General features: G+C 48.4%; 1 protein-coding gene across 1 annotated transcript in view; it reads right to left on the bottom strand.

Annotated features, from left to right (window-relative positions):
- Positions 1-422: 422 nt before the first annotated feature.
- Nudcd3 (NudC domain containing 3) overlaps positions 423-12882 on the bottom strand; it is a 123305-nt gene continuing 110845 nt past the window's right edge. The window contains exons 5-6 of the mRNA XM_042702384.1: positions 7904-8092; positions 423-2927 (exon numbers count right to left, since the gene is read on the bottom strand). Coding sequence (XP_042558318.1) covers positions 2817-2927; positions 7904-8092 — 300 coding nt within the window. The 3' untranslated portion in view covers positions 423-2816. The remainder of the gene's footprint in view (positions 2928-7903; positions 8093-12882) is intronic.

The following is a 12882-nucleotide window of genomic DNA, read 5'->3' on the forward strand; positions in this document are numbered from 1 at the left end:
TCTGGGCAATTAATTCCAGCTAGCCTTTTAGGGATTCACTATCAAGAAATACTTCTTGCACCCCCAGGTCCTCCCCAGAGAGCAAGCCGGTCAGAAGGCTCTCCCTGGTATGGGGTGAGGGACAAATGACAGCTCAAGGGGATGTAAGTCAGCTGTGGGCTAGTGAGACAAGGTGGTTCCAGTGGGGGTGTTTAGAATTCTGTGCTCACCCTGAGCCTTTAGGTAACAACAGATTTCTAGAACCCATTTGAAGTGAGTGATATATGCAGTCTTACCAGGGCTTTCAGGCCCTGGGAAAGGAAACAATTCCCATAAGTGCTGGCTGGGCACAGAAGCCTGGGGCCTCTGAGCTAGAAACCATGGGTAATGACCACTTCACACAGGTTGGCATACACAGGGCAAATCTCACACAAAGACCCAGAACTGCTTAAATACAGATTTATTGCAAACCAACACTGAGGAGCCGAAGCAGCTTTGCAGGCTGGACACCCCATTCTCCTGGGTCCCTGGACAAGGGGGACGAGACACCCTGCTCTCCTCAGACCTCAGTTGGCAGGACTTAGTGGCCAAACTGCAGCTGCTGTGTCTAAAAAGAGAAAACAGGCAGTGTGCCAGCTCTGATGGCTGGGCAGTCCCAGGGCAGTGTCTCAGGGCAGGTAATCATTAACAGGCTTGTTGGAATTAAGCCATGCCAGGACTGAGCACACAGGTGTGGGACCCCCACAATCATACCACGCACTGCAATATGGCACAGTGGCTACTCCTGCCACGTCCCCTTCCTGGCTACTCTTCCTCGGTACTGGTTTCTTGTTTGTTAAACAGGGCAAGAAGTGGGAAGAAATGTAACACAGAAAATAATACCAGGCACAAGGAAGAGAAGTCATAGGAGTGAACGACTGAAAGCCAAACAAAAAGCACAGGGCTCCTACACTCTACCAGTCCTTCTGGAAGACCACCTGCAGGGTGGAGCTTGGGGCAGGCCAACTAGGGACGGACGGACGGACACACACACACACACACCATGAGACCACTAGGGGACTACGGGAGAACACACACACACACACACACACACACCATGAGACCACTAGGGGACTACTGGGAGAAAACACACACATACACACACACATACACACATACACACACACACACCATGAGACCTCCTTTTGTTAGGTGAGGCAGTATGAAAATCCCAGCATCTTGATGACAACTTGTGGGACCACTTGTGGGTGACACAATTCTGCTCCCTGAAGCTAAGACATTAAAGGCCTCACCAGCTCGGAGAGGAGGATTTGTGGCTCTCTTCTATGACAATCAGTAACATGTCTGGACCCACAGTAGTATATACTTCTCCCAAGGGCTGTCACCCATCACCATAAACCAGAAATTTATGCCCAGGTGACTGCAGTGAGCCAGCTGTTTATGCAGTTGATGGGACACCTGTGGAAGGATGTCCACTCTACCCTCCTAGACTGCTCCCCCAAACATTAGGCATTTGCAGGGCTGCTTCCCAAGAGCTGGATGCCTTGGCATTTGTAGGCTTTGACTCTCATGGCCTGTACATGGTGCCAAGGCACAGAGCCCTGTAGTGTGACCAAGGCTACACAGGTAACAGGCAATGCCAAGTGACGATGGCACTAGGCACAGTGAGGACTCCTGTAAGCAGCTGGGGCACCTAGGCCATGCCCCTTTATCATATCTCCACACCTTAGTTTGGTGTCAGTAAGCAGCTTTGGCTCAGGGCCTCAAAAGATGGAAGGACGGGTGGGAGGTTAGTGGGTCGGTACTGGGGCCCCAGAGAACAGGTGGATAGGCTGCAAGCTGTGAGGAGCAATCTGGTGCCAGCCACCAAGTCTTCACTGTCTTGGGCTCGCCTGCAATGTGACAGGGTACCCTCAAGCCTAGGAAGAAACTCTTTCCTCCTGAGGGTACCCACATGTCAAGGCTGCTCAGGGTTCATGGCTAACATGGTCTACCAATGGGCTGCAAGATATACTGTGGTCTCTGAGGGAGCTTGGGTCTTTGCACCAGCCCATGCTTTCATGCTGGACACCCAAAGAGGAGGTCTCATGGGGAGCAAGAATGCCATGCAGTGGTGGCCAGGCTCAGTCCACTTCAATGAGCAAAGCACAGGAACTGCAGCCAGACGGCACATGGCCCGGCCACACCTGGGTCTGAGCCTGGCCTTAGAGCCTCTTCCCCATACCTTGAACATGCAAACAGGCCCCCCAGTTTCTGCTATGAGGTTGAGGCAAGTCAAGCACAGTTACTGCATGTGAACACACCCAGGAAGAGGTCAAAGGGCCAGGGGGTCCCACAGCAGCCCAGCAGCAGCTCCACTGCCATGCTCCACTTGCCCTCATGCTGGCACTGGGCCCCACCCAGGTCAACATGTCAAATTCTGCTTTCCCTGAGAGCCCTGCAATTCCCCACCCCCCCAACCAGAACACAAGCAAGCAAACAGAATAGTGTCAACACAACAGCAAGCAGAGAGCACAGGAGGAAAGAAATGCTGCCTGCAGTGGCTGGTTGCTGTGGAGACAAAGCGTGTGCTCCCAGCATGTTGGGATGTGTCCTTCCTGCATTTTAAACACCCTCCTTTAGTGCTGCCCACAGAGGCTGCCAGAGCTGGCCCTGCACCTTCTCTGGGACCATCTGGAGGTGCAAGGTCAGTGTGGAAGGCAGGTTCACCCTTAAAAGAAATGATGGCTAGGGGTGAAGAAGACAAGCAAGTCCCTGGCATGCAGGGTGCTGAGGGGGATGGCTGAGGACAAGGCCTCAGCCCCCCTGCTGGCGAGGGTTTCCTTTCCTTCCGGTCATTAAAACTGCACAGCCCCTGGGGAGATGTTGAACATGGCTGGGTCGAATCGCTGGCCTCGGAAGGGAGAGCCTTCAGCGTCCCACCCCTTCTTCAGCATCTCATGGACTTTCTACAAATAGAAAATAGAGAAATTAAAGGGAATCACAACGCACTGCATGCTTTCTCTTAGAAAACACCGACTGTGGGCACAGAGCCATTCTGCTTCCTCTGGACTTGAGGACTCGCCTTGGCAGGACCAATTGGTGGGAGGCTCATACACCCTGGGCAGCTTATGCCAAGGGAAGTGCTGAGTGACTGCCAGTTCCTCCGTAATACTGTGCTTCCCACAGGCTGAATTTCTAGCCTTCCATCTTCTGTCTCCAATAAATGCTAGCAGCTCTCCTTATGGTTCATCTTCTGCCCCCTTTCCACTAGGATGTCTGTACAAATCGCACACAGCCTATTAAGCCTACATTTTGTAAAGATAGCCTATTAGGCCTACATTTTGCAAAGACATGTCTAAGATGCAGAGGGGGTACCCCAGCCCTGTGGGGACAATGACTAAGGTGTACAGAGGTGTGCCAGAACCCCCTTTTCATAGGAGGTCATTCTTGTCATTGAGAACTGCATCACCTGACAATCCAGGAGATGCAGAGGGAGAAACCTCACATGTCTGGCAGTCAGGAGAGAATCTGGCAGTCAGCAATGCCCCTCTGCTTCCTTGGGGAGCTGATGGACTCAGCTCCTCCCAGCTTGTGGCTACTCTGCCACTGTCTAGCCTCCAAGATCAGGAATATACCAAAGGATGTACTCAAGGGAGGCATTTGTACCTAAGCTGGTGTGCTCTCCTTCTGCCTCCTTTGCTGCCACTGCAAGAATACCCCTTTCTTCCAACTATGAGAAACTGAAGAGACTAACAGGGTGTGTGGCCAGAGGTTACCACACAGAGCGTCTATGGACTCTGCAGGAGACACCTCTGCAGACAGACACCTCTGCAGACAGACACCTCTTCCTGCATCACAAGGCTAACAGAATCGAACACTGTGGAAAATTCCTAGTGCCTGATAAAGCTGCTGGAATCTGAATACCACAGCTTTTCCTTATATAAAATACAACTTTCCTGACAAGGGGGCTCTCTTCAAGGGGGCTCTTTACCTAAGTAAAGCAGCAACAAACATATCAGACAGTTCATATTAGAAACGAATCCCTAATTTTGTATCAGTAACGCAGGTCAAAAACTAGGATGACTATTTGAGAAAAAGGCACTATAGTAGGAGCTGAGCAAGGGACACAAACTAAGTGGCTAGGGGCATAGGCATGGCTGACGGAAGCCACCTTCACACACCCCGGAGGGTCTAGTCTCCATCACATACAAGAATAAACAACTAGACAACCCTGACAGAGCCTGAGCCAGCTGAAGGACAAAGAATAGCTATAGAGACTTGGTGGCTGGGTAGGGGCCCATTGTAGGAAGCCCAGAATACAATAGTAAGACTATTAAACTCCATCTTACAATCAAGGGAACCAAGGGTGCCATCATCGGGGCTTAGACCTTTCTTAAGGCAAGAATGTGGAGACGGTGTTACTGGGTGTACTCAATTCAACCACAGGGCCAGTGACCATGTTGATGATGGCATCTGCCTGTGTGAAGTCATGGCGAATCCCATCAGCTCAAGGGATCCTAGACAGACACCTCTGCGTGCAGACTGAGCAACCACACCTGTGTGCTCCAACCTTCCTTTCTAGATAAGAAAAACCTGCTCAAAGAAATTAGGGGGGAAAATGAAGAGTATTCAATTTGTTCACTCTGATAATAGGTGACCTCATAATGACTGCAAAGGCTTTAAAACAACAAGAGACATATTATCACTTTAAAATTAAAAAGCTTCAAAATATACAGCATCTGTGGCATTAGAAGCACAATTTGAAATGCTGGCAAATTTAGAAAACTCTGAGTTCACACCATAAATGGGCATCGATGCCAGAGCACGCTGGTAACTGTGACTGTGTGGATGCACACAGCAGATGGAGGCTGGCAGGAGAGCCTGGCCCTGCTTCCCTTCCCTCTGCACTAGTAAGTAGTAGGGTCTGGTAATCCTAGCAAGTAGCCTCCACTGCCCAGGTGACTCTCAGAGGACCACTCTGCCTAGGAGGTATCCTGGAGGACCAAGAGTCAAAAGGTGTTACGTGAGGCCACTGAAGGGCATGGACCCATACTTCCCGGTCTATTTAACAAGAAGAGCAGCTGGACATGCCCAGAGCTCACACCTATAATCTACCTACACAGGAGGCTGGGATCTAAGGATCATGTTTCCAAGCCACCTCAGGCAAAAAATTCCATGAGAATCTTATCTCCAATTAACCACCAAAAGTGGAGCTATGGCTCAAAGGGTAGAGTGCCAACCTTCAGTGAAAAATCTCAGGGCCAGCTAGCTCCCTGGCCTAAGAATTCAAGTCCCAGTAATGGGGGGAGGGAAAAGGGAGGGAGCTAAGAATATTTTACATGAAACATCTAGGTGGTTTGCCTTCTCCTAGTTTGCCTGCTGCTGAAGGCCTTCCTGGGCACCTTGCTTAGAGACACACATCCTTCAAGGGTCAGAATGCAGCCTGGCCCACAGCAAAATAAAAATAGTCTCAAAACAGAGATCTTTCCACTAGACTACAGTGTCTTCCAGGTCCTTCCTAATTTAGGTTGTGGCTCAGCCCCTGCATTCCCCAGTGCTGGGTCACAGGCAGTGTGCATGTACCAAGCAGGGGCAAGCCCTCAATGGCATGCTGCCAGACTTTCTGCTCCACTCTGGTCTCTGCAGTGTCCCAGAACCCAACAGGGCATCCCAGAAAGTATCAATAGATTCACCCTCCAGGGTGGCAGGGCATAAGTAGTTGCATGCATGTAAATATGCAAGTGTACAGTGTACATACACAGTATTGTGTGCGACATCAATTCCCAATCCTTGAGGCTAGCCCATTCCAGGCTGTCAGTAAAGATGGTGTATAAGTTTGAAGACAGAACTTCCCAGAAGATGCCTCAGTTTTCCAGAGATGAAAAGGCCACCCTGTTCCCAGGTGTAGGTAGTAGGCTGATTGGCCCTACCAGAATGAGGAGCCCTCAGACCTCCAGGAATGGAAAGACAAAGCAACCACTTCCTGCAACTGCCCATGGATAAGACTGCAGAGCAAGCCCACCTCACTAACAAGGTCTAACCAGCACTGCTCCTAGAGGATATCAGTACAGAACACAAAGCAAGGGGAAGAGAGAAAAAAGGAAACAGGAAGCTAGGAGCCCCATGTCCCAGTGCAGACCTAGCACTACTGGCAACCCCTAGACAAGTGACATTATTGCCTTCTTGTTCTGTTTTGACTTGTATGTTCTTCAAGAGATACAATCAAAGGGAACTTGAGCCAGAGATGAAAATATCTAGAATATTCTAGCTTTGCTCATTGTCTTGTAGCTGGAATCTAGAAGACCTCACTGTGGTTTAACAAATGCATTAATGATTAAATTTTAGTGTTTCTATTTAAAAAAAAAAGACTGTGGTGGCTTCTGGCAAAGACATAGAAAACCACTAGCCCTTGATTGGTTGGTCTAGATTGCACTTGGCACAGATTGCACTTCTAAAGGACATCTAGTGGGATCCTCTAACTTGCCCATGACACTAGCATGTGTTCATGCTCTCCAACAAAACTACTTTTTAACCCCTGAATATATCTCAGCCCATCTCAGAGACATAGCACTGGACAAAGACATGGAGGTGGGCAAACAAATCAGGTCCCACTCCTATGGCAAAGGTGGCCACCAGTCAAGGCAGCATGGCTGGACCACTCAGCAATAGACTATGTCTATATGGTACGAGCATTCCACATTTCCCTTGCTGCCTACAAGGCCCTATGTTCTCTGTACCACACAGACCCTGCACAGATACTCTTTAAACTTACTGCCCTCAGGGGAAAGGGGCAAATCTGAGAGGAGCATTCTCTCCCACAGAGGAAGGACCAGGATAAGGCAAGGCCTGGAAAACAGAAAGGCCTATGACCAGAACTGGGATCAAATCCACCCTTGTTGCTTGAGCTGCTGTGAGACCATAAACACACTCTAGGACCTTGAAATCTCTCTTATGAAAAAGGACCATCTTCCCAAGGGTTCTGTGCAAGGCTCACTGCCAGTCAGTCCACCCACCCTTACAAAGCGCATGCTCACCAGGTGCCCCTGGCATGGTAGAACCAGGGAAGGGAAGAGCACCCACACCAAACATAGGCTCCTTAACCTTGGGGGGGGGGGGCAGATCTGAGAAGACAGACCATAGCAGCCAGCATGGCAGCATACCCCTGTGACATGTGAATGCCACTCTGGAGGACAAGGACTGGACAATCCACACAGCCATACAGGGAGGCTCCTGCCAGGGACAACAGGGATACGGATACCACTGAGTCTGAGCAGCTCTCTGGGGACTGGTCCCTGGTTGTGCCCAGAAATGATCCTTCCCCACCAACCCTTTGCTGTGTCCAGTCAGTGTGTGTCCTCAAACCATGGTGCAAAGTGGATGGACACTGGTTAGTAAGAAGAATCCTGTTCTCACCCAAGTAGCTACTCTCAGGATTATCAAAAGAGAAAGGAAGACCATATTTATCTAACCAGTCATTTCTTTTGTCATGGGATGACTGACCTGGGCACTCTGCAGGCCAGACTCACCCTCCCCCTGCAGCTCCTAATCCCCATTCACAAACATGCTTGTAGCTACCCCCTCTGCATCAGGCCAGCTGCCTGGCCCACCCCTCCACCATGAGGCCCAGGGAAGTCACATACATGTGAGGAATGGAGGCAAGAGCCATCAACTCTCTATTTTACCAAGTTGCTAGTGTGGGCAGGGCATAAGTCAATACTCTTGGGGTATTAGGGCTAGAATGTGGCTAGCTTAGTGGTATGTCCCTGGTGACATGAGTGTGTAAGGCAGGGCGCTGGGCTGGAACCCGAGAGAGGACACAGAAAGCAGCAATGTGCCAAGGCCAAGTCAGAGCTGGCCTACCCACATACTGCCTCCCTGCCCAACCCACTCCTCTGATGTGAGTAGCCCTGTCACAGCACAAATTGGACTGTAGCGATCGTACCAGCTCGTGGCTCTGTGGCTTGCCCTGTAGCTTCTGATGGTAGTCAAAAGTGAGCCTGTCCAGTACTGCCTGCTCCTCCTCGTCCACAGTGGCCATGGAGCGTTCCTTGTTGATCTTGTCGATGTCAATGGGCTCTTCCCCCTCCAGGATGGCACTCCACCAGTACTCACCCACCTTGCTCAGGCTCACCTGGAACAACAGGGGCAAAGATGGATATCGGGTTGGCAGGGGGCTGTATGAGAAGGTGTGCACCAGGGTCTCACAGGAGCTGCTATGTTGAGGGACACATTAGGAGAACTACATCCTGCAGGCACTTTGTCTTTCTTCAAGTTCCTGATCCTGAGGCAGAATAGTGCTTACCACAGATGCCCATCCTGTCCACACTCACTAGGAAGCTACTACTAAGAGATGGCCCGTCCACCAGGATGTGGTTCTGGCACATCTCAGCCCGTCGCCTCCCTGTTATGGAGAGTCTGTCTGTAGATAATGTTGTCAGGCTAGCCCTGCCCAGCTCTGTCAACTCCTTCTCTCATTAATAAACCTTGCTGCCAAGAGCCACACTTAGTCTCCTAGCTGAGAGGAAAAAAAAAAGAGAGAGAGAGAGAGATCCTGTAAATTTGGTGGTTTAAAATTTTTTTAATGACTATTGAGATCTATATAGCACATATGGTTAGAACTTACAAGCCCTGTAACACATGATGTTAACAAAGGAAAAAACCCTCAGAGGCAAGCAGGGGAGGATCACCTTCAGTCAGCAGCTTGACACTAGACTGCCACTGCTTGTGGGCCTTTGTACACTACAAACCAGACATAACCCAACTTGATAGCTCATGAGCACAATGGAGAGGATTTTCTTGCATCTACCAGGAATGGGGAGGGTCTCACTCACAAGTCTAACAGCAGTGGGGACCAGGGCCTACCTCTACATGCTATGTCCAGAAATGCACTTAGCAAATCCAACAAAATCAAGATGAGTTCTATACCTTTTTTTTTTCAGTTCAGCCCAGAATTTAGCTTTAAACTGCCACCCCTTCCTTGGCCTTCAAGGTGCTAAGATTCCAGGAGTACATCACCACACCTGGCTCAGTCCTTGATTTTGCTATATATCCCAGGCCAGCACTGAAGTTGAGAACTTTTCATCTTTGCTTTGTTGGTTTACAAGTGTGTATTCATACACTTGGTTACTAGGCTTTTAGACATCAGTTAAAAACATGTTAAGAACACACCAGAGGCTACAGTGCTAGTCTCAAAGACAGTCAGCTAGTTCACAGAGGTCATCCAGGTGTATCACTAATCTAGCCTGAGGAGATGGGAGCCATCTTTGTTTAAAAAAAAAATAATACTGGGCTGGGAAGGTGGCTCAATGGTAGAGTGCTTGCCTTCCATGCATGAGGCCCTGGGTTCGATTCCTCAGCACCACATAAGCAGAAAAAAAAAAAAAAAGCCAGAAGTGGCACTGTGGCTCAAGTGGTAGAGTGCTAGTCTTGAGCTGAAGAGCTGAGGGACAGCGCCCAGGCCCAGAGTTCAGGGCCCACGATCAGACCAAAAAAAAAAATACTGATGAAATTGATATAACATTTATCTAAAAGCAAACAATTCAAGGGTATCTAATACATTTCAATGGTAGGCAACCCTCCTCTTTGTTACCAAAACATTTTATCACCCTGAAGGAAGCTCTGTGCCCATTAGCAGTTGCTTCCTGTTTTATCCTTATTTCCAACCACCAAATGCCTCTCCTCTCAGCCCCTGGCAACTATATTAATGAGTGTATATCCATAGATTTACACTCCATTTCATGCAAATGGAATCCTAAGATATGTCTTTTGGTATCTAGCTTAATTCACTATTTATAAAGTCCTGGAGGTTCATCCATACTGTAGCACGTGCCAGACCTTCCTCACTCCTTTCCAGGCTAAATCATGTTCCCTTGAATGAATGTACCATTTTCTATGTATCTAGTCATCTGCTGAAGGATTTCTGTCTCTACCTTTTGGCTATTATGAGTGATATTGCTACGAATACTTACATATTAATACTTGTTCGAGTTCCTGCTTTCAATTATTTTGAATATTTATGTGAGGATGGAACTGCTGAGTCACCTGGTGATTCTATTTAACTTTTAGAGAAACCACCAGATTGTTTTCCACAGGGACTGAGTAATTTCAGTCATACCAGCACTGTCCAGGGTTCTGATTTCTCCATATTCCTGCTGACACTGTTGTTGTTCTCAAATGTGTGACTGGCATCTCTCCCCAAACAGGATGGAGGCAGCAGTGGGCCTCTCACTGCCACCAAGGCACAGGCCAGCTTCAGTCTGAGGACCCAAGGTTTTAATAAAGGCCCAAGGTGTCATTTCATAAGTTTAGTGGATATTTACTTAGCACTAAGATTATCTTCTGATACCATACATGTGTGTGTACTCACATGCATGCATCAATACTGGGGCTTGAACTCAGGGCCTCTGTAACCCACCCCACACTCTTAGGAGCCCAGCTTCCCTTCCCTTCATCTCAGCCTGACATGAGTCATCCAGCTTGTCCATATCCATAATGATAATCCCATGGAATGATTGGATTCATTGGCTGGTGAGTTTGCTTCCTTTCCTGGAGCCTGATGCTCAGCCAGGCTATTATACGACGCAGGCAAACACATCTGTGTGTGGACATGTGGGTATTCCCAGGGTTTGGCAATTAGGTAGGAAGCTGCCACAAGGATCTATATGTTTCTCCTTCTTGGCAAACACCAGTAGCACAGTGTGGGCGGCATAGTGTGGGCAGGCACAGCATGTGTGCTCACTGCAGGCCTCATTGTGCATGTTCACAGTAGAGCACCAGGGCCACAGCTCCTCCAAGCCAGGCACTGTTAGCCTCTTGGCAGCCATTCTCATGGGAGCAAAGTTTTTGTTTTGTCAGTCTTGGGCTTGAATACGAGGCCTGGGTGCTGTCCCTGAGCTCTTTTGCTCAAAGCTAGTGCTCTACCACTTTGAGCCACAGAGCCACTTGCAGTTTTATAGGGGTTAGTTGGAGATAAATCTCGTGGACTTTCCTGCACAAGATGGCTTTGAACCACGATCCTCAGATTTCAACCTCCTGAGTAGTTAGGATTACAAATATGAGCCACCAGTGCCCACCTAAGGGTGCAGTTTTGACTGCACTCCCCTAATTAGGCAACCTTGCCTATATGCTTATTAGATAGCATAAATATTTTTTATTTGGATATAACATACAGGCTGGGAAGGTGGCTCAGTGGTAGAGAGCTTGCCTTGGATTAACATACATGTTGTAAGGTAAGTCCAGATGGAAATAGGGAAGAACAATGGAAGGAATGGCATTGACAATGTGCACTATACTCATAACCTGTCATATGACACTATAACCTCTTTGTACAACTACTTAATTAAAAAACAAAAGGAAAATCCATACAGATGTTTAGCCACACAGGTGTTTAACAGCTATGTCGGCTTAGTATATGTAATATGAACACACATAAAACAACATGTAATAGGTTTTCTGAAGCATTTAAGAGTTAAGTTGAACCTATCTTGACCCTTTATTCCAAATTACTTCCTAAGAAAGTAAGTCTTCAGCCAGGCGCCGGTGGCTGACACCTGTAATCCTAGCTACTCAGGAAGCTGAGATTTGAGGATCATGGTTCAAAGACAGCCCAGGCAGGAAAGTCCATGAGACTTTCCAGAAAACCAGAAATGGCGCTATGGCTCAGTGGTAGAGCACTAGCCTTGAGCTGAAGAGTTGAAGGACAGTGTCCAGGTCCAGAGTACAAGCCCCACGACAAAAAAAAAAAGTAAGTCTTCTGATGTAACAACTTTGCTCACCTTCCCTCCAGCACAAGGCCCATGCTTCAGTGCCTCTTGTTTGCTATCTCATGAGGGACTCAGGTGTGCACACCCAGAGTTACTTACACAGGAGCTACCTACAGGCACCTTGCAGGATGTTCCCTCTAGCCCCAGGGTTGCTACAGTACAATCACCTCCTCAGAGACCCTAGGCTGATAGCCCTGACTTTCTAGCACTGGCCCTTCCATATTCCGCCTTCTCCTCTGGAATTGCCTCCTGGAATCTGCATTTCTCAATGGTGTAGTCACTTAGAACCATCCTTCATTGTAGCAGAGTCAGCAGAGTTGGCAGAGATCACTGTGATAATGTGACCCATCATTTCCTGAGTGTACCCTCACCTGCCAGTGTAACAAGACCTCCCAGGGCCTCTTTTACCTACCTGGCCTCAGACCATGATCATTTCTCTAAGAAACCCGAAACTGTTGGCTGAAGAGTGTTCCCAAAATGTCCTCATAGAAACTTCAATGCCAACATGAATAAACTCACCTCAGCACCCCCAATCTGTGCTGATGACTCACTAGCATTTATATCCCTTTCTTTCCTTAGTAACGGAACCTCATTTCTATTCAGGGAAGTGCTGTGCCCAGTGAAGATGGCTTTACTCCATACAGCTGCCCATGTGATCAAGCTTGGGCAAATGGGGATGCTGTAGGACATTCCTTCCAGGAAGGCACCTTGGAACAAGGGCAGATAATGGGGTGAGATGACAGTGTATGCAGGGGCACCTGCTCTGGGGAGGATCAGGAGGGGTTGAACAAGGCAGCCAGCCTCTAGCCTCTTGGAACATGCCACAAGCCAGCAAATACATAAACTGTCTCCTGGGTTTTAATGTTGTCAACTATTTTTTCTTTCAGCTTAAAAATTTAAAAACAAAGCCAGGCATCTGTGGCTCATGCCTGCAATTCTAACTACTTAGAAGGCTGAGATCTAAGGATCATAGTCCAAAACCTGCCCGGGCAAGAAAGTTCATGAGACTCTTTATCTCCAATTAACCAGCAAAAAGCCAAAAGTGGACAAAAGGTGAACAAATACAGCAGTGACATTCACTAGACAGTATGTTGAAAATGGACTATATAATTTGTGGGTGGGGATGAGAGAACAAGGGAAGAGGTGACACTGTCCAAGA

The sequence above is a fragment of the Dipodomys spectabilis genome, unplaced genomic scaffold (genome assembly GCF_019054845.1).
Source record: "Dipodomys spectabilis isolate Male_0828 unplaced genomic scaffold, ASM1905484v1 ptg000322l, whole genome shotgun sequence".
Classification (NCBI taxonomy): Eukaryota; Metazoa; Chordata; class Mammalia; order Rodentia; family Heteromyidae; genus Dipodomys; species Dipodomys spectabilis.